Consider the following 26,841-nt stretch of genomic DNA (forward strand, 5'->3'; position numbering starts at 1 on the left):
TTCCTTAATTTCTCCCAGATATACGATTACATTAGCATAGTTCATTTAAAAAAAAAATTTTTTTCTCTTTAAGTTGGACATTTCCTTTTATGACCTTAGAAATTGAAGAGATCCTACAGTTGAGCAGAAATACATTCTGAAGCACCTTTCCCAGTGATGATTCAGCTTCTACTTGAGTGCTGCCAGGAACGAGACCCTCACTATTTGAGGATGGCCCCTCCCTCTCTGCACCTTTCTGTTGGTCATTATGTCTCATCCACAACTCCTATTACCATGTTTTGGGCTTGAAAATGGACCTGTTGTTGCTCATCTTTCATCCCCTCTGCACTCATTATGTGCCAGCCACTCACAGGCATTAATCATAATCCTTTCAGTAATGCTGTAAGATGTGTAACACCCCCTAATACAGAAGAGGAACTTGAAGCACAAAGCAGGCATTACTACATGCCAAGGCTGCATAGCTAAGTAAATGGCCGAGTCCGGATTTGAACTCAAAGTCTGCCAGACTCCAAAGCTAAGATTATTTTAGTTGTATCATGGGCATCCCATTGAGCCCAACCCAGGGCCTTGTACAAAGGAAAATCCTAAAACCTTCTTTTTTCTTTTTAATGATAAAATGAATTAACTACCCGGAGGAAATAAGCCTTGTCACTACCCTCCCTTCTTCCTCCCAGTGCTTGGTGATAAAGAGTCTTAAGTACAATGAAGGCCTCTTCCTTTAAGAACTGATAGGAATTAGGGGCTTCCCTGGTGGCGCAGAATCCACCTGCCAATGCAGGGGACACGGGTTCAAGCCCTGGTCCGGGAAGATCCCACATGCTGCAGAGCAACTAAGCCCATGTGCCACAGCTACTGAGCCTGCGCTCTACAGCCCACGAGCCACAACTACTGAAGCCAATGCACCTAGAGCCCGTGCCCTGCAACAAGAGAAGCCACCGCAATGAGAAGCCTGCACACCACAACAAAGAGTAGCTCCCGCTCGCCACAACTAGAGAAAGCCCGCACGGAGCAACGAAGACAAAACACAGCCAAAAATAAAAATAAATTTATAAAACAAAAAAACTGATAGGAATTAGCTATATGTTAGTATCTACATAACCTTTTAAGATTCAGTATGATGAAATGTAGTTAGATGCTTAAGGGGTACCTACCTAAGTGAGCAAGGAGGAAGGCAAGAGGGCAGATGGCAGCTAACAACCAGGACTGCACAGACAGCCATCCTAAGAAAGCGGACGGTAACGGTGCCTCAGTGCACAAAACACTTTGCAGCTTACAAAGCATTTTCACATATGTCGTGTCTTCAGTCGCTCATCAACGCTGTGAGATAAATGAGGCAGGTAGTTTACAGTTGAAGAAACCAGTACAGAGAAGGTAAGGTACCAAGATAATTATCCAAATTATAGTTAATAATATAGGCCTTTCAAATCTTTGTCTCTGTGCATTCTAGTTCATCATATACTAGAAAATCTGAAGGCAGAACTTGCTGTTAATAAAGAATTGTTCATGTTGGTTTGATACATAATTCCATATAAGTGTTTTGTCTCATGGTAATGAGACATAAATAGTAAACTTAAATAAAGTTGGTTTGGGGACTTCCCTGGTGGTCCAGTGGTTAAGACTCCACGCTCCCAATGCGGGGGGCCCGGGTTCGATCCCTGGTCAGGGAACTAGATCCTGCATGCTGCAACTAAAGATCCCGCGTGCCGCGACTAAGACCCAGCACAGCCAAATAAATAAATTAATATTTTTTTTTAAATAAATAAAGCTGGTTTTACTTTTATGTAGTCAAAAATCTTACTTTCTGATATTATCCAGGATCAGCATTAAAGTCCTGAGTTTTCACTGATAAGCTTTAATGTGTTAGTTATTAGTGCCATCGCATGGCTGATACTGACCTGGAATGACAGTGGTCTGGAACTCTAAATCACGTTCCTGACCCTAGGACCCCTCTGCTCTGTCCATTTGCTTGCAGCCTGTGGCTTCCCTTCCCCCAAATGGTTGGGAGGCCTTGAATCTCTTGTTCCCGATCAGAACACCAGACACTGAAGTGATAGAAACTTTGGACCTTAAGGCCAAACCAAAGGTAGAAGAAAGGAGATAGGACCAGGAGATGCCTATCATCCACAACAAAGAGGAGGAACCTGCCCAAGGATGTGGTTCCCTTTCAGGCAAACCCAAGAGATACTACACTTGGAGGAGAAGGCCATTCTGCCTCTCCCTCTCCTTTTGCCAAAGCACCTAACTTTGCCTAAAATATCTTGCCTGGCCTCCTTGTAATTGCCCAAAGTTCCAACCAAGACAGATCCTTTCCACAAAAGAGATAAAAGGCTTAACTAACAGATACATGGGGAAGTTTTGGGTTGCAGGCAGAGTACAGATGATACCAGATCTTCTCCTGTTTCCCAGAGCTGTTTGGGATGGAGATGGCACCAAGGGTGAAGAAGAATGGGAGAAGGAGGCGGGAGCAGGATGCTTTGCCACTAGCCTGCCTTGTTAATTTGCATCTGGTCAAAGAGGGAGTCTGAGAATTTTAGAGCTGAATAGAAGAGACCTTAGAGATCATCTAGTTCATCCCCCCTGGTTGACAAATAGGACGTTGGGACCTTGTCTGTGTCATTCATTGCTGTATATTCAGTACCTAGAACACTACCTGGCACATAGTAGGTGTGCTACAGGTATTTACTGAGTGAATGAATGTATGAATCTGTTGCATGTTTACCCTGTTTTAGAAGCTGTGCTAGCTATTTACAGTGCAGCATCCATAGTGGAGAAAAGCCTAACGTAATTGAGATAGGTGGTGGGAAGAGCCAAGACAATAAGCCAGAGCTCAGCCCAGGGTTCTGTGTAATGCTGTACTGACAGGTGGAAGCTATGGAACAAATGGAAACTGTGTCCAAAACAGCCATGGGAGGAGCCTGGGCAAATAATGCTGGTGGCCCGCTGCCCTTCTCATAGGCTCCTGCACATGGGCCCGATGGTAGTTCCACATGTCAGCATCCATGAGCTGGTCTCCACCTCTCCAGGTACTTTAATTTCTGCAGCCTGTCAAGTCTCCCTAGAGGAACTGTTTATCCAGAATCCGCTTACTTCATTTTTATAATATTAGCTCTTTAGGGAAGGTAATGAAACAATATAGTTTATTACCAGCAACAACAGAGAGGATGTTTATTTCCAAATGTCTTTTACTCATTTAACAGACATTTATTGAGCACTTACTATGTGTTTAGCGTCTGCTAAATGCTGAGAATATGCTGTCAAACAAAACACAGTCATCAGCCTCAAGTTTATAAATATATTAAGAAAGACAAAAGAGTAATTTGCAGTGTAAAAAACTGTCTGATAACAGAAAGCATGAAATGCTATAAAATCAGAGACAGCTAATCCAGCTGAGCAGGGGTCAGAGAAGACTTCCTAGGAGGATGGTGTTTAGGCTGAGACCTGAAGAACAAGTGGGTGGGGTGGGAAGGAAGGACTTTCTAGATGGAAGGAACAAAATATGCAAAGGCTCAAGAGTGAGGAAGGACATCGTGCTTCTTTGGGGCTGCAGGTGCTTTGTTATGGCTGATTCATAGAGTATAAGGACAAGATGATAGATTTTATCTGCGAGTCACTCAAGAAGTAGCATATATAGGACTTGGTGACTGGTCAAACTTGGAGAACTCAGGGAGGACACCCGGGTTTCTTGTGTCAGTAGCCAACGGACTGGATTCTATTCACGAAGACAGGAGTACAGGGAGAGGAGCAGGGTCAAGGAGATGTCAGTAGGCAGGTGACTCAATGGTCTACATATAGTTCAGGAGAGTGAGCTGGACTAGAGTTAGATCTGGGACTCACCCACCTAGAGACATGCAACCAAAGGTGGGCATGGATGGTATTGCCCAGGGAGACAGCCCACGGAGTGAGAAGAGAATTGGAACCCTGGCATCTAAGGCAGCGGTCCCCAACCTTTTTGGCACCAAGGACCGGTTTCGTGGAAGACAGTTTTTCCACGGATGGCGGGGGTGGATGGTTCAGGCGGTAATGCGAGTGATGGGGAGCAGCAGATGAAGCTTCGCTCGCCCGCCACTCATCTCCTGCTGTTGTCCTAACAGGCCACGGACCGGTACAGTGGCCCAGGGGTTGGGGACCCCTGATCTAAGGGACAGGAAGAGGAGGGGGAGGAGCCCAGGAAAGCAACTGGCAGGAAGTCACCAGAGACAGCCAGAAAATGAGGAATGTGGTATCAGGGAAACCAGGAGAAAGGATGTTTTAAGAAGGAGGCTGCTGGACTTCCCTGGTGGCGCAGTGGTTAAGAATCTGCCTGCCAGTGCAGGGGACACGGGTTCGGGCCCTGGTCCAGGAGGATCCCACATGCTATGGAGCAGCTGGGCCCATGAGCCACAACTACTGAGCCTGCGCTCTGGCGCCCGCGAGCCACAACTACTGAAGTCCACGCACCTAAAGCCCGTGCTCCACAACAGGAGAGGCCACTGCAATGAGCGGCCTATGCACCGCAGCGAGGAGTGGCCCCCACTCGCTGCAACTGGAGAAGGCCCGCGTGCAGCAAAGAGGACCTGATGCAGCCATAAATAAATAAATTTATTAAAAGAAAAAAAAAAGGAGCCTGCTGCAAACACCGGTATCTGGTATAGCCAAGCAATTAACTGACGGGTGGAGAAGGCCTTCGGATTTTACCAAGGAACTTGTTGGTGACCTTGTCTCAAGAGCAGCCACCTTAGTGGTACAGTGGGGGCAGAGCCAGACTGCTGTGGCTGGGAGAGTGAGTGGAAGGCGAAAATATGAGGCCAAATCTAGGCAACATCTTTAAGAAGTTCAGTGGGAAGCAGAGGCAAAAATGGGGGACAAAGAGGGTGATGGTTAAAGGAGGACACATAGTCAAGACGTTTGTTCTGGGGAGGGGTCAAAGAGAAAGAGGGTATAATTGAGGGTGTAAGGTCCCTGAGGAAGTGGAAGGGATGGGATCCAGAGCCCAGGTGGAGTGATTACCCTTAGAGGGAAGGAGGGCAAAAGGATAGTGCTGATGCGGGTAAATGTGTAGGTGAGGTGGCAGGAAGTTAAGGGAGTTCCCGTCAGATGGCTTCTATGTTCTCTGTGATGGAGGCGGCAAATTGGTGTATGGCCTGTGGCAGGGGGAGGGGGAAGCAGGAACAGTGGACTTGGGAATGGTCCCTGTGAAGAATGGGAGGGAGCTGACCAGGGTCAGAGGATTGCCAAGCACATTCAGGGGCCATTTCCAGTCTGAGTCCCTGAATTTGCAATGGCACCAATCGTTGGGGAAGTATACCAGCAGCTCCTAGCAGCCTGGCAGTAGGAATGGAAAAAATGAATAGTTGGTGGTTACAGTTTTACCCAGTAAGGGCAAGGGGGTAAGCAAATTGTTGGTCTAGGGCTAGCAAAGGAAGGAAGTGAAAACAAGAAGAGGTTACCAGAGAGAAATTAGAAGGCTCAGACATTTCTTGAGGGCCTACTATGTCTCTGGTAATATGTAGGCAATAGAAATACAAAGATGGAGCAATAGTTCCCAAACCTAGCTGTGCCTCAGAACCAAGCTTAATAAAAATACTCCCTGGCCTCATTCCTGGGGTCCAATAGGTCTATGACTGGGGGTCTCGTGTGACTCTCCTGCAGCCAGGTTTGGAAACCACTTGGACCAATGAAAAAGCAGACAAGTAAACAGACATATGGAATCTATACAGCGCCATAACTCCATGACTCTGGTCTATATGGGGTGCTGTGGAAGCCAAGAAGTCTTGGAGGTGGGAAAGAAAGGGAAATAACAAGGAAACTTTCCTAGAGAAGGTGAGCCTGGGCCTGAGCATGACTGCTCAATTGGGGTTAGAGGGGAATAAGCCAGAGAACCATTCCAAGTACAGGGGATAGCACGTGCATAGGCAGGGCTGCATTCATGGAACTCCAAGTCATTTGGTGTGGCTGGAGCTGAGCATGTAAACAGGGGAAGGGTGCAACCTCTCAGGAGAAGGAAGCAAGAACCAGATTGTTTTGAGCCTCATTCACCGTGCTCTACTTTCCATCAAAAGAGCATTTCTCTGACACGGACAGGGTACACCTAAGAAAAAGGCCAACACTCCTGACTTTTACAATAAGTAACTTAGGAAGCAGGCTCCTCAAGACCTGGAAGGGTTAGACCCTTAGGCTGGTATAACGCATCAGGGGTGATCTTTAGAGCCACTAGGCAGTACTGTTCACAGTATTTTTGCTCTGGCTGGAAAGTAAGTATTTACAGATTTGTATTTATTTACTTATTTTTAGGGAAAGGCAGATGTTCTAAGCTCAGAATTATTGAAGGAGCCTCCCTTCTGGGCTCTGAGCCAAACCAGGATAAGAGGCAGCTTGAAGGGATCAAATATAAAGTATATGGACATTGCAGAGAGATGTTTTTCCCCCCAAATGGTTTCTCCTCCTTCCTTCCCTGGCCCTGAAGGCCTGAAGTAAAATCCCACACCCTCTCTCCCCCTCCTTGTTCTCAGAAATCTCCAGGCATATATTTGAAGATAAACCACACAAGCATGGGCATTTCATCTGTTTAGCAAACCCAAAGGTCATGTTTGAGGGCTGTTGAAGTCAGACTCTACCCACGTAACTTTCTGCAGAGTCTCCAAAATATAGTAAATCTGGAATCATCTGTGAAGTCAGGGCAACTTAGCTCTCCAACATAGTGCCTAGAGGACAACCTAGGACTTTCTATCCTGGACGAGTGTCACTGCCCAGAGAAGACTCAAGGCTCATTCTGTGATCCCGCTTCAGTGCTCAAGGCTAGAGTGCTTTTTGAAACCACTCCTGATCATGACAAGGAAAATCAGACTCTCCCAGCCAGCCTGAGATTGCAGCTGGAGGACCAGGTGCTATGGCCTCCAGAGACCTATGGACTTAGGAGCCAGGAAGAAAGCAGGACATCGAGCCAGGAAGAAAGCAGGACATCATCCCCATGCCATCTCTCAGTACAGTGGAGTATTCATTCCGAGAGCTAGAAAAGAAGCAGAAGGGGGGATGGAGGACCAAGGAGGAGGGCAGCGCCTTGCTGTCTGGGAGCATAAGCTCTGGCTGCGCCTGTAGTTAAGCCTTATCCACTATGCTGCAGCCAAGGGGCATCCTTATTAGGCAAATAGGAAAGCAGGGCCTTAGCTTCAGAGTTCTGCAGCTCTTCATGACCCCGGGGATCACTGAGTCCAAGGACAGAGAAACCATCTCCCATTCTGAGCCTCTGCAGTCTCTTTTGAGTCCTGCTGGCTCTGTGGCCAAAATGAACTTTCCATGAAAAAGAGTTAGGCTCCTGGAAGGTGCCAATTTAATACTCTTCAATTTAAAAGCTGCCAAGGGGGATGGGAAAGGCTTCAGTAATGAAGGCATGAGTGACCATGAGGGCCTGGGCTCAGCACCCACACCTCTCATTTTGGCACAGAGGCTCTCAGGGTAGGTACAAGTCATACCCAGGCACTGGGGGCTCATCATGGTTAATATATAGTGAGGAGTAACTATATGTGGGGCATTGTGCCAAGCACTTCACACACATGATGTCATTTACTCACTGGGAGAGGGCGACAGAAAGGCCATGTGGGGCAGAAGAAGCCACCAAGGAATGGCAGGAAAGAATCCCATAGACTAAGAGCTGAAGGGCCTTAGCAACTGTATTCATTTGAGCTAGGGCTGCCATAAGAGCCTACTAGGGCGGCCATAACAAAGTACACAGACTGAGCAGCTTAAACAGAAACTTAATAGTCTCACAGTTCTGAGGTCTAGAAGTCCAAGATCAAGATGTCACCGTGGTTGGTTCCTGCTGGAGGCTGTGCAGGAAGGGATCTGTTCCAGGCCTCTCTCCTTGGCTTGTAGATGACGATCTTCTCCCAGTGTCTCTTTACATCATCATCACTCTATGCATGTGTCCGTGTCCAAATTTCCCCTTTTTATAAAGATACCAGTCATATTAGATTAGGGTTCACCCTACTGAACCTCACTTTAACTCAACTACCTCTATTGAGTTCTATCCCCAAATAAGATCACATTCTAAGGTACTGAAGTTAAGATTTCAACATGTAAATTTTGAGGAGGGACACAATTCCACCTGTAACAGCAATGATGTCTAACCAAATCCTCTACTTTTATAAATGAGGGTATTGAAGCCTTGAGTAGGAAAGTGACTTGCACAGGGTCACACAGCAAATTGGAAAAACTGAGGCTAGAACCCAGGTCTTTGGGGGCTGCAAGTTCTGTGCAGATTTCCCAGTGTGCAGTAGCAGCACTGCCAGCTTTGGGAAGCTCCTTCTCCAAGAAAGGAACCCCTGAGCTTGGATAAGTATGGGAAGCACCCAGTCGAATCTCTTTATAGGCATGGGGTGAGGACACACTAAAACTCTCTTACAAACCAATATTTGGGAAAAGACTCTGAAATGCCAGAGTGGAAGGAGCCCTATTAATGGAGCTTAATGTAAGCACTGGGGTTTATTTTTTTTTATTTTTTTAAAGAAATTCACGTTCTTTTATTTATTTATTTATGACTGTGTTGAGTCTTCGTTTCTGTGCGAGGGCTTTCTCTAGTTGCGGCAAGTGGGGACCACTCTTCATCGCGGTGCGCGGGCCTCTCACCATCGCGGCCTCTCTTGTTGCGGAGCACAGGCTCCAGACGCGCAGGCTCAGTAATTGTGGCTCACGGGCCCAGTTGCTCCGTGGCATGTGGGATCTTCCCAGACCAGGGCTCGAACCCGTGTCCCCTGCATTGGCAGGCAGATTCTCAACCACTGCGCCACCAGGGAAGCCCAACACTGGGGTTTATTTTCAATGGCCAGGCCCCTCATTAAGGAGGCAGATATGTGGTGTGTTATAAAAGAAGAGCTTTGCTCCTTACTTGTAGCCCCCAGTAGCGCAGGGAGCCAGAGTACGGCTGGGTGCTGCTGGCTGCTCACAGACTCTCCCCGACTGTTCACTCTCTCTGGGCTTGTGTCTGCCTCCGGGCTGGCATCTGGCCTCCATACCTGGCCATTCTGCAATCAGCTGTGAGAACTCACTAAGAAAACTCTTTTGCAGGTCTCATGCAACGTGCAGGAGCAACATGGGTTTAAGAGCCTTGCTCTCGCAGCTTCAAAAACAAGGAGGCAAAAATTGAGATTGAATATAGTATGGAAGTGTGGGTGACACCAAACCGCAGATGAGTTGATAGGCTGCGGGGAAGGAAGTGAAAAGTTCACCTTGTCCTTCCCTGTAACAGAGGGCTGTTGGTTTTGCAGAGGTTTGCTTTTTAAAAATTTTTTCATTCAATAAAAATAGCTTGGTGGGACAACATATTATAGCATTCGTGGAAATAAAAACTAGGAACCACATCATAGGATGTTCTGCTCCAAACTTGGCCCTGGTTCCCCAGGCAGCTCCCAGTTCCTTTGATTTATGCAGCAGCCGTGGAGGCCCTCACCCCGTCCCAGGTGGGGCCTGGACTTCAGGGAGGAAGGGTGGAGGTGGTTCAGAGGCATCAGCTGTTTCCCTGCATGTGAGCCAAGACCCTCGCCTCGGTTAGAAACTCAGCTTTGTCCCCTGTGTCTGCCTTCCGCACTGTGAAAAGTTTCCATCACAAAGGGCTGATTCAGGAAACCAAGGTTAGAGGCAAATGGTCTTATTTGAAAATGGTGAAGGCCAGCCAGGCTTTGGGCTTCCTGCATTGATTGCTCTCCTGGGGCCTGGGACCAGCCCACCAGGGCGGGGCGGGCAGCTCTGCAGGTTACAGGATGTGAAAGTGGGGACTGAGGTTAGGAAAAAGAATAAAAGGCTAGGACCAGAACACACCCAGCAGAAGGCCATGTGCAGTTCTCCTCTTCAGGGTTTCCTGTGGGTACACTGAGAACATTGTGTTCTGGCTGTGAACTTACCCGGCTGAGCCGGCTCCAGACTCGGCCCCTGGGTCCTAGTGCTGCCTTTCACTAGCCTCAGCCTTAGGTCACCTGCACCGCGTAAAGCCCACTGAAGGACCCCAGGAGGCCACTTCCATTGTGCCCTCCCTACAGTGTGAGCCTCCAGTGACCAGACTGTGGGCACTTACCTTCCCATTCATCCTGAGGCATCTTCGACTTGCTTGGCACTGTCACGTAATAGCATCTCATGTTCCTCATGACAAAACCTCCTTCAGATGACAAAACTGAGGCTCTGGGAAATTGGGAGGAACAACCAAGGTCAGTAATTCAAGGTGTTTGGACCCAGATCTCCTGACACTTTAGCGATAACTATTTAAAGACCAGCACTTCAAACCCTTGAAATGAATGTAAGCCTTTACCTTCGAAGTTTCTCTCCAGATGAATTTGACAGTAAGGTGATTTCTTAACGAATTCTCCAAAACAGCTAAAAGCTCTGGCATGTGGTGTAGGGCTGACCAGAGGAAACTGGAGAGCCCAGCACTCTGTCTGCCCTGTGCCTCAGCTCCCTGGACCTGCCACCAGAAGCCTATGTGCAGCCCCACACTACGCCCAGATTGTTCTGGGCCTGGGTAGGGTCCTGAAACTCAGAGGCAGACGCTGGGCCCCAGCCCAAGTAGCCAAGAATCAATGGGCCAGGAGAGAGGGAAAGGGACTCAGGAAGGGGGTTGAACTCTCTGGTTAGAAGAGATTTTCGCAGTTTTTAAACTGGCTTCTGGATCATCAATTCCTCTACTAGATGGTGAGCCTCTTTTTCCAAGTCATCTTTGCATCCTGTGGGTATGCTGGTCCTTGATAAACGGTTGTTGAACGACCTGAGTGGAAGTCACTCACCGGAAGGCCTTGCCTGTAGCCATGGATCACAGTCTTTCCCAACTGCACATTGAGCACCTACTGTGTACTAAGTAAGCAATGATTGATAAAGGGCACACAATTGCCAAAAACAAATGTACAAACAAAGGAAAGGCAGCCATGGTGTCTACCCCTCCTAGAGATCACAGTCTAGTGCAAAGAAAGGCATTCAATAAGCAAGAACAATCCCAAGGATCCAGGGTTATCCTAGGTGGAGTCCAGAGTGCTGTGGGTGAGCACCGAGCAGGGAGACCTAAGAACATTGGGGGCCCAGGAAGGTCCTCGAGGGAGAGCTCTTCAAACTGAGACCCAAAGGGAAGTTAGGAATTAGCCAGACAGAGGAGCCTGGGAAAGGGAACTTCAAGCAAAGGTAACAGTGCTTGTGAAGACCTGGAATTTAGAGATCAGGTGGCTCACTGATAGAACTGAGAAAAGCCTTCTATGTCTTCCGAACCCCACCAGTGGGAAATCTAGTTCTCACTCCAGGGGAGAACCCAGGCATTATTATTGTCCATAAAAAAGGAATCCTACTACTTCTCTGTGGGCTTCCCCTAGGCCCTAGACTCCAAACCAGAGGAATCCTAAAAGCTGACTGGGATATATCTTGAGGCAGGAAGGCCATGGGTGTGGCCAGAAGGGGCAGGTACTAGTCCAGGCATTGGGACCCTGGACTGAGATACTGGGCAAGTCACTTCCGACCTCCCTCTGGACCTCAATTTCAGTCTTTATGTATTCTCAGTAGTTAGCCTGACATTTAGACCTTCCTGAACTAATGAATGACTGCAGTTTCCATCTGGGAAAAGACTTCTTCCAATGCTAAGATTCTGGGTTTGAGACCCACAATCAGTCATTCCCAGGATTCTTTTGGCAACAGAAGTGCCATGAAAGAGAGGAGGACAGTGCCCAGCACACCCACAGCAAATGTTTGTTGAATGAATGACTGCTCTCCCTGAAGTCACTCTAAAAGCTCTGATGGATCCTTGCTTCTCTCAACAGCTGCTTTGATCTCCATTCACTCCTAACCCTGTGCAGTCATTATCACCCACCTACTTCATAGGCAGACATCAGATTTAGTTGTGAAAATAAACCCTAGGTCTTGCCTTTAGGGCTCCATCCTAGGGGAAGAAGATGGAAGATGACTGCAGGAAGCTGAGAGGCAGTGTAAGGAAGAAAGAGAAAAGCCTAAGATGGTCAGAGTCTGAAAATCAGTGCACATTCTCACGTAACACTCCCTGGCTTAGAAACCCCAAACCTGCCAAGGGCTCTGCCCCCTCCGGTGAACAGCTAGAACTCACCAGGACTTGCTGGAAGAGCTCTGGAAATGGACAAGCGCTCCCTGAGCCACCACATTCCCTACTTGCCCTGAATCAGGCGATCAGGCGCTATGGTAAGGGCAAGAGTTCCCAGCCGGGCACACCCTGAAATGCATTTTCCCTCTTCTGTGGGTTTCCAGGCTAGCCCGCAGAAGCCTGATTCATCCACAACCGCAGTGAAACATAGAATTAATTCCGGCTATACCCTGGGTGAGCTAGGCCATTATGGCAACCAAACCACTACTTACAGCATTATTTTGTTGGGAAAATGTGTTCTGAGCTCCAAGCAACCAAATTATAAGTGGGACATAGGCACACCCAGGTTCAAATCCCAGTTTTAACACTTCCTAACCACGTGGTCATGGGCAAGGCACCATCCTCCCCTGCCTCAGTTTCCTGCTTTGTAAAAGAATACCTCCTTGAGGAGGTTGGAGTGCTGACTGAATAGACTCCCATGAAAGTGCCCCATGGCCCAGGGCAGACGTCTCCCTCCCGCCTTTCACAGGCACTTTAGGAGGGAGACCTGGAGATAAGACTCCAAACACAGCCCCTCTGAGGAGGGTTTACCCAGCTTGCATGGTGGCAGCATTACCACTGGACTCAGGCTCAGAGCAAGTGTTTCTGAGATAAATGAGCTGCTGTCTTAGAAATCACAGAACATTCCTCATCTTTGACCTTCTCCAGGCTTGTATTGGCTTCTCTGAGCCAAGAAACTTCTCCTGCCCCAACTCAGCTCCCTCTCTCCCAATCTCTCCATGAACAGCATTGTTCTGGTTTCCTTTGCTCCTGATCCTAGTCAGGGGCTTCGCCTCCAGAAGGGGCCAGAAGCCCGGGCCTTTCACCCAAGCCTGGACGTGAGACCACAAGAACAAGCAGCAGGTGGGCAGAGACCCAGGCGGCACCACCGTGCCCTGTGAAAGGCAGACTGCTCCTGCCGCCTTTGGCTTTGGCCCCTCCTTGCTCTGTTTGTTTCCAAGCTGCAGCAAGAACGGTCTGTACCCGAAGGATGGTGAAACAGCCAAGGAATCCGTAGGGTCCTAAAGGTCGACCTCCGTCCTTTCCTTGCCCTTGTTCCCAAAAGTTAAGGTTTCCTGGTCTTGGGCTCCTTGTCCCCTACCCAGGGTCACAGGCACTGTGGAGGTCAGTCATCTTGAATGAGCCTCCCCTACACTGCCCTGTGCTCCCCACGTTCCATTTCCACCGCCATCCTCACTTCTCCCCATTTGGAACCACAGAGGCTTCCCAGACCCTTCCCCCATCTGTCCAGGAGCTGCAGTACTTCTCACTGGGTCTCCACTGCTGCAGCCCCACCCCACCTCTTTAGCCAACCCCCAACCCCATCCGCAATCCTGCAGTAGCCAAAAAACAAAATCCTCTTGTGAAAGTAATATGAGCTCATGGTAAAAATCCAATTTCCAGGGCTTCCCTGGTGGCGCAGTGGTTGAGAATCCGCCTGCCAATGCAGGGGACATGGGTTCGAGCCCTGGTCCGGGAAGATCCCACCTGCCGCGGAGCAACTAAGCCCGTGCGCCACAACTACTGAGCCTGTGCTCTGAAGCCCGCGAGCCACAACTACTGAAGCCCGCATGCCTAGAGCCCGTGCTCCACAAGAAGAGAAGCCACCACAATGAGAAGCCCGTACACCACAACGAAGAGTAGCCCCCGCTCGCCACACAGTTAGAGAAAGACCGTGCACAGCAACAAAGACCCAACACAGCCAAATAAATAAATAAATAAATAAATAAATAAAATTACTTTTTTTTAAAAATCCAATTTCCAGTGTTTCTACAAAGCAAAATAAAGGTAACCTTACTTTTTAACCTGAAAAAAAAAAAGGTATAAAGTGAAAAACTAAAAGCCTCTCCCACCCCTCCATCCCTCAGAGATAACCTCTGGGGGCAGTTTTTCCAGTACCCTTCTAGATGTTTTCTCTGCACATGTAAGTGTGTGTCTGCAGGGGAGTGTCCTCTCTTTTTCTTTCAAAATGAGATTAGAGGTTACAAATTGTTCTGCAACTTGTTCTTTTTGCCTAACAACGTATCGGGCATTTTTCCAAAACTGACCTCACTCTTTTTAACACCCACATAATACTCCATGATTTGGATGTACTATAGTTTATTTAACTGTTATCCTGCCACAGACACTCAAGGTGGTTTTTTTTTTTCAGTTTTTTTCCATCACTATCTAACTGGTTCCTGGCCTCAGGTCTCAAACCTCTGATCTGCCTTCCACACCACTGCTTGATTGCAACACCAAGTCTGACTATCATTCCCAGCTCAGCTGTCTTCCTTGCGTTAGGGTTATTCACACGGTGTCTTATCTCCCCTCCTAGGTCTTAAGCTCAGGACAGGGTGTTTGCCTTGGAGGTCCTGACAAGGAGCACTAGGCCTGTCAACTCTGCAATTTTTGAGCCAATCTCAGTGCTGCCCTGGGGAAGTAGAAGGAGCTTCTCAGGCCACATGGACGCTCATTTTCTTTTTCATATATATGTGTTGGGAACTCTGGGGACCTGGCTTTGTGCAGGGCACTGGAGCTCTGGGATGAAACAGATACAGACCTTGGCAAGCTTACAGTTTAGCGGGAAAGACAGGCATTATACATCCACACAGATAAACACATGGATAATTACATATGGGATGAGTGCTTTGAAAGGAAACAACAGAGGAGAAGGGATGGGGCCACCAAGAGAGAGGGCCAGTGAAGCCAGCAGACGATGGGATCTGGTTCCCATTCCAGGCCACTTCCCCTTTAACCTTCTCGTCTGACAAGAAGGGAAATACCCCTTTCAGTTTTAACTTTCTGTGACAATAATACACGCTATCAGAGTTCAGGGGAAGTAGAGTTCCCCACTGCCTGATAGGGGTCAAGGGAGACTTCTCACTGACATCACATTGACCTTGAGTCACAGGCGAGCTCTACTTCCATTCGATTCTGGGCCAAATACTTGTTGAGCGTATACCATATGTATCTAACATATAGAGGTTAGGGGGGTGTGTGTGTTGGGGGTAGTTGTGGTGGTGGGTGTTTAAAGATTTAAAATAGGTGACCTCTGAAGGAGTTTACAAACTGATGGAGCATCAGACCCAGGATAGGATAATTTCAATATACATCAAGTGAGAAGAGAGCGACTCATCCACAGCTCTGGGAACTGAGCGCTGGCTTCAAAGGCAAGCAGTTCTGGACTGGACTCCCTGGCCCTGCACTCCCCGGCCAGGGAACATGGAGCTTCCCAAGTGTGCTCAAAAGGGGCTCCTGGAGGGCCCTGAGCTGAGACAAGCTTGGAGTGTGAGTCAGAAGGAGCTAGAAGGGCATCCGGGAAAAGTGATCTGTGTGAAGATGGGAGCAAGCTGGAAGGGAAGACACTTGAGACCACAGAGGAAAAGCATCCCATGGGGCACAGGGCACCTGGACAAAGGCAATTATACCAGCCTGGAAAGAAAAATCCAAGCCAAAAAGAGCATTTTAAGGAGGGCAAGCAGCCCCCATTCTCCTTCCCAGGGGCCAAGGATTTCATGCCCTAGAGAGGGCACCAGATGGGAGGAGACAGAAATCTGCTGTCACCTCTGCCAGCCTCACTTCCACGTCTATGTGTCTGTTTCTCTTTAGAGTGATTAAAAATACTGTAAATTATATGCTTACACTTTGTTGATGTTCTCTTTATGATCCACTGTACATGGCTGTATATATTTTGCACATCTACACACATATTACTGTGCAAAGTTGTATACACAAAGCCAGGCATACTGTACTTTATGGAAAATTTAAGAGCGTTTCAGAGGTAATTAGAACCATCTGTGATTTTCCCCTCCTGGCTTTGGGAGGGAGGTGCAGCTAGAGATAGTCAAGGGCCAGCCCTGGGGGTTTGTGAGGCCAAGGTAAGGAGCCAGACTTGCTCTAAAGGCAGTGGGGAGCTATTCAAAGGTTTGAGAGGGAGGCCTTAGTGAAGCTGAACAAAAGTAAAATAGAAAGTTCCAGGCTCTCCCTGTTTCTACTTAAGATAACAGAGTTACTTCCACAATCAAAGCAGGAAATCCCAAACCAGTTCTGTCCACAATTCATCTCTGCCTCAGTTTCCCCATCTGTGAAGGGAAGCCTCACCTGCCATGGTATGGGGCTGCAGGACCACAGGTCAACTTTGGCAAGCAATGAGGCCCATTTAGGCCGGCCTGGGCAAAACCCAGGGACATTGTTGCCAAATCCGAATATCATTCCTGGCCTCCAAGGCTAACAAGCTCTGGTCGTGGGGCATCCAGGTTCAGATCCCGTTCCTTGGGAAAAGAACTTGGTGAAGCTTCTGAAGGCCTATTGATGTCCTTCCCTGGGCCAGAGACTCTTAAAACTTCCTGGGAGAATGAGGCAACACGTCTCATTGTGCAGCCCTCAGCAAATGCAGCAGCTGCACCGAGTGCTAAAGAAAAGCTCCCATAATAACCATGTGTGATAATAAAAAGATAAAGAGGCAAATAGGTATGTAGGTCAGCTCAAAAATAGCCACCCATCCATTTGGCCTGGGTAACCATTTGTGCCAAGTAGGTCCAAAGGGTTTTCTTCCTTCCCCTCCCAAGCTAATCTTCCCTGCTTTTTCATAAGGCTGCCTTAAATAAAAGTCCCCGGAGGCTGCCCAGGCAGTTCGGACCTGCAGCCCTATAGGAGCAGGCACTGCTCCCGGCACTCCCTCCAGCAAACAAATCCTGGGGTCAGAGGGCACAAGGGCTCTGCCTCTCTGACGTGGGTTCTTGCGCCTAAGTCAGGGTGTAGGGTGGTGACTCACAGACACTCCCCCGCCCACCCCCATAAGGTTCTGCGTGCACCCAGGACGCCTCCCCCACCCCAACAGAGACGGCTTTGTTAGCGGACCCGGCCCGAGGAGAGTTACTGCCTCAGGGTTGTGAGGGCCTCCTCAGCCTCTCCTCCCTCCCCTTCTCCCCGCTCTTCTGCCCTCCCCAGAAAGGCGCCGGCCGCTCGCCCTGCCCCCCCCAACCCAGCAGCCCAACGACCATAGTGCTGAGCTCAGCATCTCCGCAGCCTGGCGGCCTTCCTCTAGCACGGTGGGAGGAGTCTCCTTCCTCCCAGGAGTGGGCGGGGTCAACGCTAGCCCCGCCCTTCTCCCCTGTCTCACTTTCTCTCCTTCCCCCCACCTCGTCCCCAAGACGCACGTTCTCCAAGTCACGTCCCCGCTCGTCCCAACACACACCAGGGGGTCCGTGGAGACAGACCCCCGCCCTCCCCAGTCAGCTGCTCAGCATCTGTCACCTCCCCTGCCCGGCTCCCCTGAAGGCGCACCTCGGCCGAGGGTGGGGGGCGGGAGGGGAGAGGAGAGGGAGCAGGGGGTCTTCCCTTCCCCCATCCTGGCTGGCCCCACTGCAGACCAGCCACAGCGGGGAAGTCAATTCAGCTCTTGTGTGCTCCTCTTCCCAGAGCAGAATCCAGAAATCTAGATTTTTTTGTGTGTTTCTCTGCGTGTCTTTTTTAAATACAAAAAGATTCAGCCGTAGCTTCTGGATTCCTACGCCAAAGTCTGTCCTTTGTGGGTTACAAACGGAACAGCTGGGGGCGGGGAGAGGCTCCTCTTTTGGCTCACCACTTCCCAGATGAGCCCTCCTGAGCTCTCAGGGAGGATACCTGGAGGGAGGATGTGACAGAATCAGTGCCACTTCTGGGCTTGCGGTTGTCTAGCTGAAGGGGACCCCATGGCGACAGTGAGCTTTGCCATTGAGTCAGCACTGCTGGGCCCTGCTGAATTCTGCAGGGGAAGGAAGAGCCTCATCAGATAAAAACAAAGAGCCAAACCAGCAGAGAAAGTTTTTTGTCAATAGCTCCATATCGACTCCAGGTGTTCACTCCACCTGTTCTACACCACCGCTCCCCAACGTGTACTGCCCCCCTTCCCAGCCATACAGTTCCTCTGGCTCACAACTAAGTGACAGGGGCTTGGAATCAAGGAAATCAGCCTAGATCTAGAGTCACGGCTCCAGCCTGCTGACTGGCTATGTGACCTTAGGCAAGTCCCTGCACCTATCCGAACCTGTTTTCTTACCTGTAAAATGGCACTCATGAGGCCTGTCTCATCTACGCTATGCAAATGTAAGCCTGGATTCAGGTTGTCCCCACTGTAGCAGCTTCTGATTATCCTTGTCATCCCCCCAACCCCGCCTTGATGAACAAAGCTCATCCTGACCCTGCCTCCCCTCCTTTGATATATGGCAATTGGAAACCCTCAAAAAGCAAGAACGCTGAAAGGGCTGGAACTGGGACGTCTGTTTCTACCTTCTCTGGCAGGTCTCCTCCAGATGGTCCACCACCCTATGGGCTGCCCTCCACCCTGGGAGTTTTAGAAAAGGGGCTCCATAGAACTTAAATCTTTTTTTCTTTGTTATGATCTTTGTGGAGGTTGAATAGGCCTTTGAGATTCTCTAGTTCTGGGTTTTCAAAACTGGGGTATGAAAATCCCAACAGTGTCTGAAGCCACAGGATAAACACAGTGTATCTTTTTGTTAAAAAGGGTTTTTTCGGGGCAGGGAAGATTAAGTAATTGAAGTATTAAGTCATTTTAAAGTTTGCTACTGAAATTAACACAAATTCCCACACACGGATAAAATATAAAATAGAATGCAAGATTGCATTATTTGCAATAAAAATAATAAAATAAAATAATAATTTGTAATGAAAATACTGGATTTCAAAGACACATTACGCTTCCTAGGTGCTGCTTCAGGCCACAGCTCGGAACCCTATTCATCTTTAGCAGCCAAATAGCCTGAACTCAGGTCAGCTGACTCCTGTCCCCTCACGGGGCCTGGGCTTGCCTCGGAAAGCCAGTTAGCCTAGGCTTTGGGTACTAACTGGAGAGGGGTGTTACCTCAGCCTCCCTCCACTTCACTGTTTTCTTCCCTCATAGGAGTTCAGAAGCTAGGATGGAAGAGGGATTCTGAGAAGCTGGCCAAAAGCTGACCCCACAGATGGGATTCCTTCCTGAGAGGCAGTCCAGTGTGTTAGTGAGAAAAGAGAGACAGTGCCCTGGAATCTGGATCCCTAGGACAACTCTGGCTGCGGGGGAGATGAGGTGGGGGAGCAGTGGAGGTCTGGCAGGCCGTCGTGCCTTTCACCACTGCAGGGGTAACCTGAGCTCTGGCAGGATACTCAGGCTACCCTCCTAGCTCCACCTTTGTCATGGTGGTTTAACAAGCCAGCCCTTGGTGGCGTTCCTTTTGCCCTTTGCCCTGTCCCCAGAGGAAATGACTTCTTGTGAAACCTAGGAGCCCATTAGAACTGGCTGGCTGTGAGCTCACCATTACCACATGTGGGCCTAGTCTCCACAGCTGTGTGCCATCTCACCCGCCCCGAACCCACCCCCAACCCACAGAGAGGCTGGGAAGCCAATCCAGCGTTCCTTCCAAGGCCTACCTTTCTTCCTGACAGGTCAGTCTGCAGACATCCCAACTAAAGATGAGCATCAGTACCGCCCAGAGAGCTTTGTACAAAAGGGACCCATCCAGACCTACCAAATCAGAATAGGGACTGGGGAGGTGGGTTTCAAGCTCCACGGAAGATTCTAATTATCAATCAGGCTAGAAAGCCACTAGTTGATGGTAGGATTACAGGGCACTCACTCTGGACCTCAATTTGCTTTTCTGTAGAATGTCATTATATTCATTCCTTCGGGTGTAAGTAGATAATATAATTCAAAAGCTTCTTTGAAAGGCTGCACAATACAATGTATTGTTAGTATATCCATTTCAAAAAGTAGCTTCACTTGCAAAAAGATTCCCCACTGAATTTTTAATTCTCCCTCCAATAACACAGTCAAAATCCTGCTAAAGCCCTCAGCTGTCAACAGCTTTTCACAGCCTTCCTAGTAAACCAGGTGCACTTATAATCTTGCTATTTTGACCAAGTTGTTTGTTGTTTTTCAAGTAAAAAAGCCACAGGAGTTCTGGGAACACTTTTGCTGGCTTCATTGTCCCCACGTGCCACCACCACTCCACCCTCTCCCCACCACCCGGGCTCCTCCTGCCGCCTCCACTCCCCTCAATGACACGTTTCCAAAAGGCTGTGGAGGCACCCCAAGCAGAGCCGCGCAGGCATGCTGGCTGGCCTTCAGGGGTTCCCATCCTGAATTCTGGGGTTCCCAGAAACACACCCCCACCCCAAGATCTGGTTTAACTCCCCAAACCCGACTGGGGCAACTTGCCAGACTGAGGTCCTGGGAACCGGTGCACAGGACAGAAACCGCCAGAACAGGGAGGGGCAAGTGGCCTGGAGTGTGTGCTCACTGACTTGAAATTGCAGGCTGCTGTGGGTCCTACGGGAAGACAGCAGAGCCTGGGAAGAGGCAGAGCTTCTGCACAGGCATGGCTCTGGCCACAGAGACTGGGACATGGGGCCTGGTTACCAACTCCAGAGGCCTGAGTCACTGGGGACATGACACTAGCCCACTCCTGCTGGGAGTTCAGCCATCTCCCCATCAGGGTCATCTTGATGCAGATTCCATGTTGCACATTGTGTCTATGTTAGGAGTGCTTTCCCCAGAAGACACATGTAAATGCACAGACTCGAATGGTAATAGTGCCCTCTGGAGTTGTGCAAAGGGGCATCCCAACTCCCACCAACAAGGGAATATAAACTTCAAAAGTATTTTGAGGAGAGTGACTGCTTGGTGAGTTCAGGGTCTCCTTTGGGATGATAAAGATGTTTTGGAATAGATAGAGGTGGTGGTTGCACAACATTGTGGATGTACTAAATGCCACTGACTTGTTCACTTTAAAAAGTTTAATTTTACATGTGAATTTCATCTCAATAAAAAAAATTTTGAGTATTTTAAGGCACTTGAAGGGAAAGTACTAATTGCTTTAAAAGATTTCCCACAAGTCAGCTCTCTGCACAATGCACCTCTATCCCCAACTTCCTGGGGTTGCCGACTATACTCCAACTGGAAGAATTAGGTTGCCTTAGAAGCCCACTTCCTGACCTGAGCTGAGGAAGAAGGGAGATATTCAGATACATCCAACACTCTTGGCAGCACTTGTCAGAAAGGGGATAGAAAGGTAGCATGGAGTTCTTCTGAAGGCTCACCCCAAAGGCCACCCAGATCCTGAGAATCCAGATGTAGGTCTGCAGTTCTGGGAAAATCCACCTTCTTGCTTTATCCATTCATTCATTTATTCATCCAAGGAATATTCACTGAGACTCTACCATGTGCTAGCCACTGGAAGTTAAGAAGAATAGAACTCCACCCTCAGGAAGCTCATAGTCCGGTGAGAAGACTAAAGTGGAAACAGTTATTAACAGAGATGTGCATGGGGTGTGAGGATGACCTGAGGAGGGGCACCTAAGGGATGGTGTATTGGGTTGGGCACTGGGGAAGGCTTCCTGGAGGAAGGGATGCCACAGCTGGGTCTCCAAGGCTGCTGGCGGGAACATGTCCAGGCAAGCCTGACCTGCAGCCAGCCTAAGCCTGACGGGGAGAGAAGCAAATGCAGGGTTCCTAGGATCTTTGAAGGATTTGAAGAGGCCTGGCTCAGAGGCTAGGAGATGGAGCTGCCTCCTCCTTGCAAGTACCACTTTTGGGACCCCCCATCCCATCTTCAATGCAGAGACAGGTGTGTGAGGTGGTAACCATGTCTTTCCAGCCCCAGCCATGAGGAAGGGATCCTGCCCTTCACCTCACAGGATGAACCATGACCCTCCACCCTAGCTCCTCGGAGGGGCTAACAGTTAGGAAACTCCCCTTCTATATCCAAAGGTTCTCCTGACAGACAATGGTATGGGGCTTTGCCCCCCTCCTTCATAGGGGTGAAGAGTTTCAGTGGGGAAGCCATTTAGCCCTCCACCCTCATCCCTCTGCAGCCAGGCCACCTAGCAGGTGGTTGTTTACCCTGTAGCCCACTCTCTCCTCTGGGAAAAACCTCCAGGGTTAAGATTGCCTGTCCTTTTTTGAAAATGATGAGACAACAACATGAATGGATTTCTTTTGAAAAGAAAATTACCCAGTGCCCATTAACATAGCCCATCCCCATTATAAAAAGCTGTTTTATTAACAAAATGAGACAGTGAATGAAAAAAGCTGCTTAGCACACTGCTTCCGTGATGGCTACTTATTGAATGAATGAATGATTCCTAGTGAACTGACCTTTCCAAAATGGCACTGGATTCTTTTGCTTCTGAAACCTCTATTTTTCTTAGATTAGTGTTCCACATTTTTCTGAATTTTTTTTTCATGCGGGGTCAGCGGAGAGAGAAAGAAGAAAAACACCCTAAGTCTATATCCTGCTGTCTCAGATGTCCCCAGCCCAGTCAGCCTGGGAGGAGTGAATGGTCTTGATGGATTAATTCCCTGATCTTCAGTCCTGACAGAAAGACACACCCATACAGGTCACCCCAACTCTTTCCTTCCCACCTCAGTAAAGGGTGATTTCAAGAGGATGTCATCTACCCTCAGTCCTCCAAGCACTTCACCTAATTGCCAAGACCTGGTGTCTTTAAGGTTCCCAGCAAGTGACTAGAGCTTGGAGGATAGGAAGAAAGGGCCAGTGTTCAGGCCTTGAAAACCCCAGCAGCTAACAGACTATTCTATTCTGCAGTAGTCTTTAAGATATCTCCTAATCTGAGTCGTCTAATTTATTTTTTATCCATAAATTTGTCTCCAGAGATGGTTCTCCCATCTGGAAAAAGGGGATGGGGTGCAGGGCTTGATTCTGGTCGTTTACAGTTCTAAGTCTTGGTTTGCCCGGAAGGCCCACGGGTCAGCCTTTTTTTTTTTTTTTTAATGGGAGGGGGTGTGGATGGCAGCGGCCCGGACTCTTCCGGCGGCAAGTGTCTTCGGTCACGCGCAAGTCTGCCCCGAGGCGACGCCCGCCAGTCTGATCTGGTTAGGCTCTGGCCCGCCCAGGGACGGGAGCGTCTGATGTAAGTTTGGTTCTCTCTTCCATCAGGATCCTGTGACCCAGATTGATATATCTTTAAATAAATAAAGGTCGAATCCGTCCGAACCCCTTCCCACCGTCAGCAATCTGTCAGTCTTCGAGCACCGCCGTCGGGTCACATTTTCTGTGGCCCCCTCCTGAATGACGAAACAGGGGATAGCGATTTCACTCCGGGGCTTTTCCGGAGATCTAGGTCTTCGGTCCTGATGCAACTCTCCGGTTCTTTTACACAAAGCGTTTTGGCGGAGAGGGGCGCTAGGACCCGGCGGACGCCCGGGGCCTCTCGGCCGCAGCGGGCGGGGGAGGCACAGCCGCACCTCTGTCCATCCTTACGGCCGGCGGGTGGGTCAGTGTGTCCCTCTGATATGGGTCCCAGCTCCCGGCTCCAGAACCAAGTGCTAGGAACCGGGGCCCATCAATACTCTTTTAACCACGTTTCCCGAACCCCCTCCTTGGAGGCAGCTGGAGGCTGGGAGCGGAGCTCCCCCCACCAATTAATCCATCCCCTGCGGCTGTAGAGTAACAAGCGGGCGGGCAGGTGGGGCCGCCGGGAAGAGGGAGCACGGTGCCCGGAGCTGCCCAGTCTTTGGACCCCCCCACCCCCATAACCCGACCCTTCGTAAGGCAGGGTTAGCGTGGGGTACGTGCACGAGGGCCGGTGGATTAACGTCTGCTCCCCGCGCCGCAGTCCCACTGGCATCCACTTGTGCGCCCAGTTGTGCCCAGAGCTCACAGGCTCTCAGACGCTGGGGGCAACCGTTTTCCCTGCTTGTTGCCCCCCTCAAGTTCCCCTGCCTCTTCCCCCGCGCGGCCGCGGCCTACCCCCTCCCCCAGCAATACGACCCTATAATAAACAAGTCTTTCCTAGATCCTCCCCTGCCGCGAGCGCCCTCGGGGACCTTGGCAGCTGCAGCCGCCGCGGATCCCTTTCCAGAAAGGGGGCGTGGCCGCGGCTCGCGGGTTTGGCCGGGTGCTTTCTGGGGCCCAAGGGGGGCGGGGCCAGGCGGCTGTCACCGGGCAGGAGAGAACGTTGCGAACGTGCGCCCAGAGTCCATTGGTCGAGGTGGGCCACACTCCCGGGTCTGGATTGGGCCGCGGCGCGGAAGGGGTGTGGCCTCTCCGCGCTAGTCCTTATAGGTCTCTCTGCTCTGGTGCTAGGGACCGCGGCAGGCCGAGGGGGAGGTGCGGGTTGGGAGAAGGGACAGGTCCGGGCAGAGCTCGGGGGTTGGCACCAGTTCGCGCACTCATTCAAGCGGCAGTACGCACTTGTCCCAGCAGTTCTAGCTGACCGCAGTAGCTGGTGAGTGTCCCTTCTGTGTGTGCTGATCGCAGCGCGGAGAAGCCTCAGCCGTGGGGGTCCTAGCGCTCTCAGTCTGGAGCAGCCCCCAGACTGACGCCGGGCCCGCGCCGCTCTTGTCTTACAGCGTTTTCTGCGCTCCAGCACCCTGAGCTCATCTGCAAACGTCCTGGCGTCCGTCCTCACCATGCCTAGCCTTTGGGATCGCTTCTCGTCGTCCTCTTCGTCCTCGTCCTTGTCCCGAACTCCCAACCCAGATCAGCCGCCACGCTCAGCCTGGGGGTCGGCAGCCCGAGAAGAGACACTCGGCCGCTGCGCGAGCCTGGAGAGCTCGGACTGCGAGTCCCTGGACAGCAGCAACAGTGGCTTCGGGCCGGAGGAAGGTAAGCCGTGTGCGGGAGCCGGACGCGAATAGAGGGGCGGGGGAGGTGAGAAAGCACCGCGCTGGAAGGAGTCAAAAGCCACCTTGGCTTCCTATCCCATCAGAATCCGGATTGTGGAAGGAGGCGGGCAGAGGAGGGGGACTGAAGTATAGGGTACGAGAGTGGGGCGGAAACTGAGGCACAGAGTGGGAAGGAGTGCTGGTTTCTTAGCGAAACAGCACCTCCCCGTTCGGAGCTGCTCTAACTCCCTCTCCTACGTGCTTTCCCTTGCAGATTCTTCATACCTGGATGGGGTGTCCCTGCCCGACTTCGAGCTGCTCAGCGATCCCGAGGATGAGCACCTGTGTGCCAGCCTGATGCAGCTGCTGCAGGAGAGCCTGGCCCAGGCACGGCTGGGCTCGCGGCGCCCCGCGCGCCTGCTGATGCCCGGCCAGCTGGTGAGCCAGGTGGGCAAAGAACTACTGCGCCTGGCCTACAGCGAGCCGTGCGGCCTGCGGGGGGCGCTGCTAGACGTCTGCGTAGAGCAGGGCAAGAGCTGCCACAGCGTGGGTCAACTGGCTCTCGACCCTAGCCTTGTGCCCACCTTCCAGCTGACCCTCGTGCTGCGCCTGGACTCACGCCTCTGGCCCAAGATCCAGGGGTTGTTTAGCTCTGCCAACTCTCCCTTCGTCCCTGGCTTCAGCCAGTCCCTGACGCTGAGCACGGGCTTCCGAGTAATCAAGAAGAAGCTGTACAGCTCAGAGCAGCTGCTCATTGAGGAGTGTTGAACTTGGGCCTGGGGGGGCGATACTGACCCCATGACAGAGACAGTTGAACTTTTGGGGTGGACATTGGCAGTCAGAAGCTGAGGGACTGATGTCTGTCATTAGAAAACTGACAACAGCCACCTGCGGGGAGGAAGGTCAAGGTGAGGGGAACACGGTGTTTCCCTAGGAAGCTCACTGAGGTGTGGACAGGTGGCTCCCACTTGGGCTCACACGCCGCCCCTCAGTCCTGTAGCATGAAACAAAGGCTTAGGGGCCAACCAGGCTTCTGGCTGGATGTGTATGTAGCATGTACCTTATTATTTTTATTGTTACTGACAGTTAAGACAACAGTGGTGTGACAGAGCCCTGAGAGCAGCTGGGCTGCACTGGCATCTGCAAGGGATGTGTGCTCACGGCAGCCGGCTCTGGTGGGAGGGGGGAGGTCATCGAGGTGGTTTGTGTATCTCATGGTCTGAAGGGACCAAATGTTTGTTCTTTGTTGTTTTTGTATCTTTTTTTTTTTTTGATTGGAGCTTCACTACTGACCTGTTCTAGGCAGCTATCTTACAGACGCATGAATGTAAGAGGAGGAGAAGGGGTGGGTGTTGGGATCACTTGGGGATCTTTGACACTTGAAGAAAAAATACACCTGGGAGCTGCGTGTGGCCCATCCCCGGATGTGTAGTGAAGGGTTGAACTGTGAGGGGATGGGGCTGATTGGGGTGGGGGCTGGAACCCCTCCCCCAGAGGAGTACCATCTGGGTCTTCCATCTAGAACTGTTTACATGAAGATACTCGCTGTTCATGAATACACTTGATGTTCAAGTATTAAGACCTATGCAATATTTTTTACTTTTCTAATAAAAAAAAAAACATGTTTGTTAAAACGGTTGTCTCTCATCAGTGCCATGAAATAAAAGGGAGGGGGATGGGTTCTGGAAAAGGTGGGTTTCATCACACTCTGGTGCAGCTGTGTGTTTCTCTGTCCCTTTCTGGGGCTGCCTGCCAGCTTGGTAATGGAGGTATGTAGACTGAGTGCCATCTGTGTCAAGAACGCAGGCTCCCTTGGCTCTGCTGGCTGAGGCTACCAAGGGAAAGCACTGGAAAGCCTTGGAAGATAGGGAGTGAGTCAGACCTCTCAGAGCCACAGTCTCAGTAGAAAGAGCTCACCTGGCTGCCCTGGGTTAGAAGGGCCTGGTACAAAGGACTCCTGAGCCCAAGGTCCTTACAGGCACTTAAAGGACTGCAAGAGGCTTTTTTCCTTGTGAAAAAAGGCACAGTTCTATTTGTTCTGCAGTGAAAATTACACATTTTATCTCTGGATATGAAAAGGCTAGGGAGCAGGAGCACTAAGAAATGGAGTTTGAAAAAGACTTAACTGGGTTCAAGCCTCTGACTAGACAAGGAACCTAGGGCT

At 50.3% G+C, this 26,841-nt stretch overlaps 2 protein-coding genes across 3 annotated transcripts in view; one reads left to right on the forward strand and one right to left on the reverse strand.

Moving 5' to 3' along the window:
* The window catches only part of ASCC1 (activating signal cointegrator 1 complex subunit 1), a 115,237-nt gene extending 107,475 nt beyond the window's left edge, over window positions 1-7,762 (reverse strand). The window contains exon 1 of one of the 2 annotated variants that reach the window (XM_068547769.1): window positions 7,744-7,762. The gene's annotated coding sequence lies outside the window, so the exon portion shown is untranslated. Of the gene's footprint in view, window positions 1-1,151; window positions 1,170-7,743 lie in introns of those variants that run through there. The other variant, XM_068547771.1, reaches the window with a different exon arrangement.
* Window positions 7,763-24,149: 16,387 nt separating this feature from the next.
* Window positions 24,150-26,311, forward strand: DDIT4 (DNA damage inducible transcript 4). Its single transcript, XM_068547774.1, has 3 exons — window positions 24,150-24,298; window positions 24,423-24,678; window positions 24,952-26,311. The coding sequence occupies exons 2-3, from the start codon at window positions 24,483-24,485 to the stop codon at window positions 25,443-25,445; spliced, it is 690 nt and encodes a 229-aa protein (XP_068403875.1). The 5' UTR covers window positions 24,150-24,298; window positions 24,423-24,482; the 3' UTR covers window positions 25,446-26,311.
* Window positions 26,312-26,841: the final 530 nt, after the last annotated feature.

This window comes from Eschrichtius robustus, chromosome 7 (assembly GCF_028021215.1).
Source record: "Eschrichtius robustus isolate mEscRob2 chromosome 7, mEscRob2.pri, whole genome shotgun sequence".
In the NCBI taxonomy this organism is placed as follows: domain Eukaryota; kingdom Metazoa; phylum Chordata; class Mammalia; order Artiodactyla; family Eschrichtiidae; genus Eschrichtius; species Eschrichtius robustus.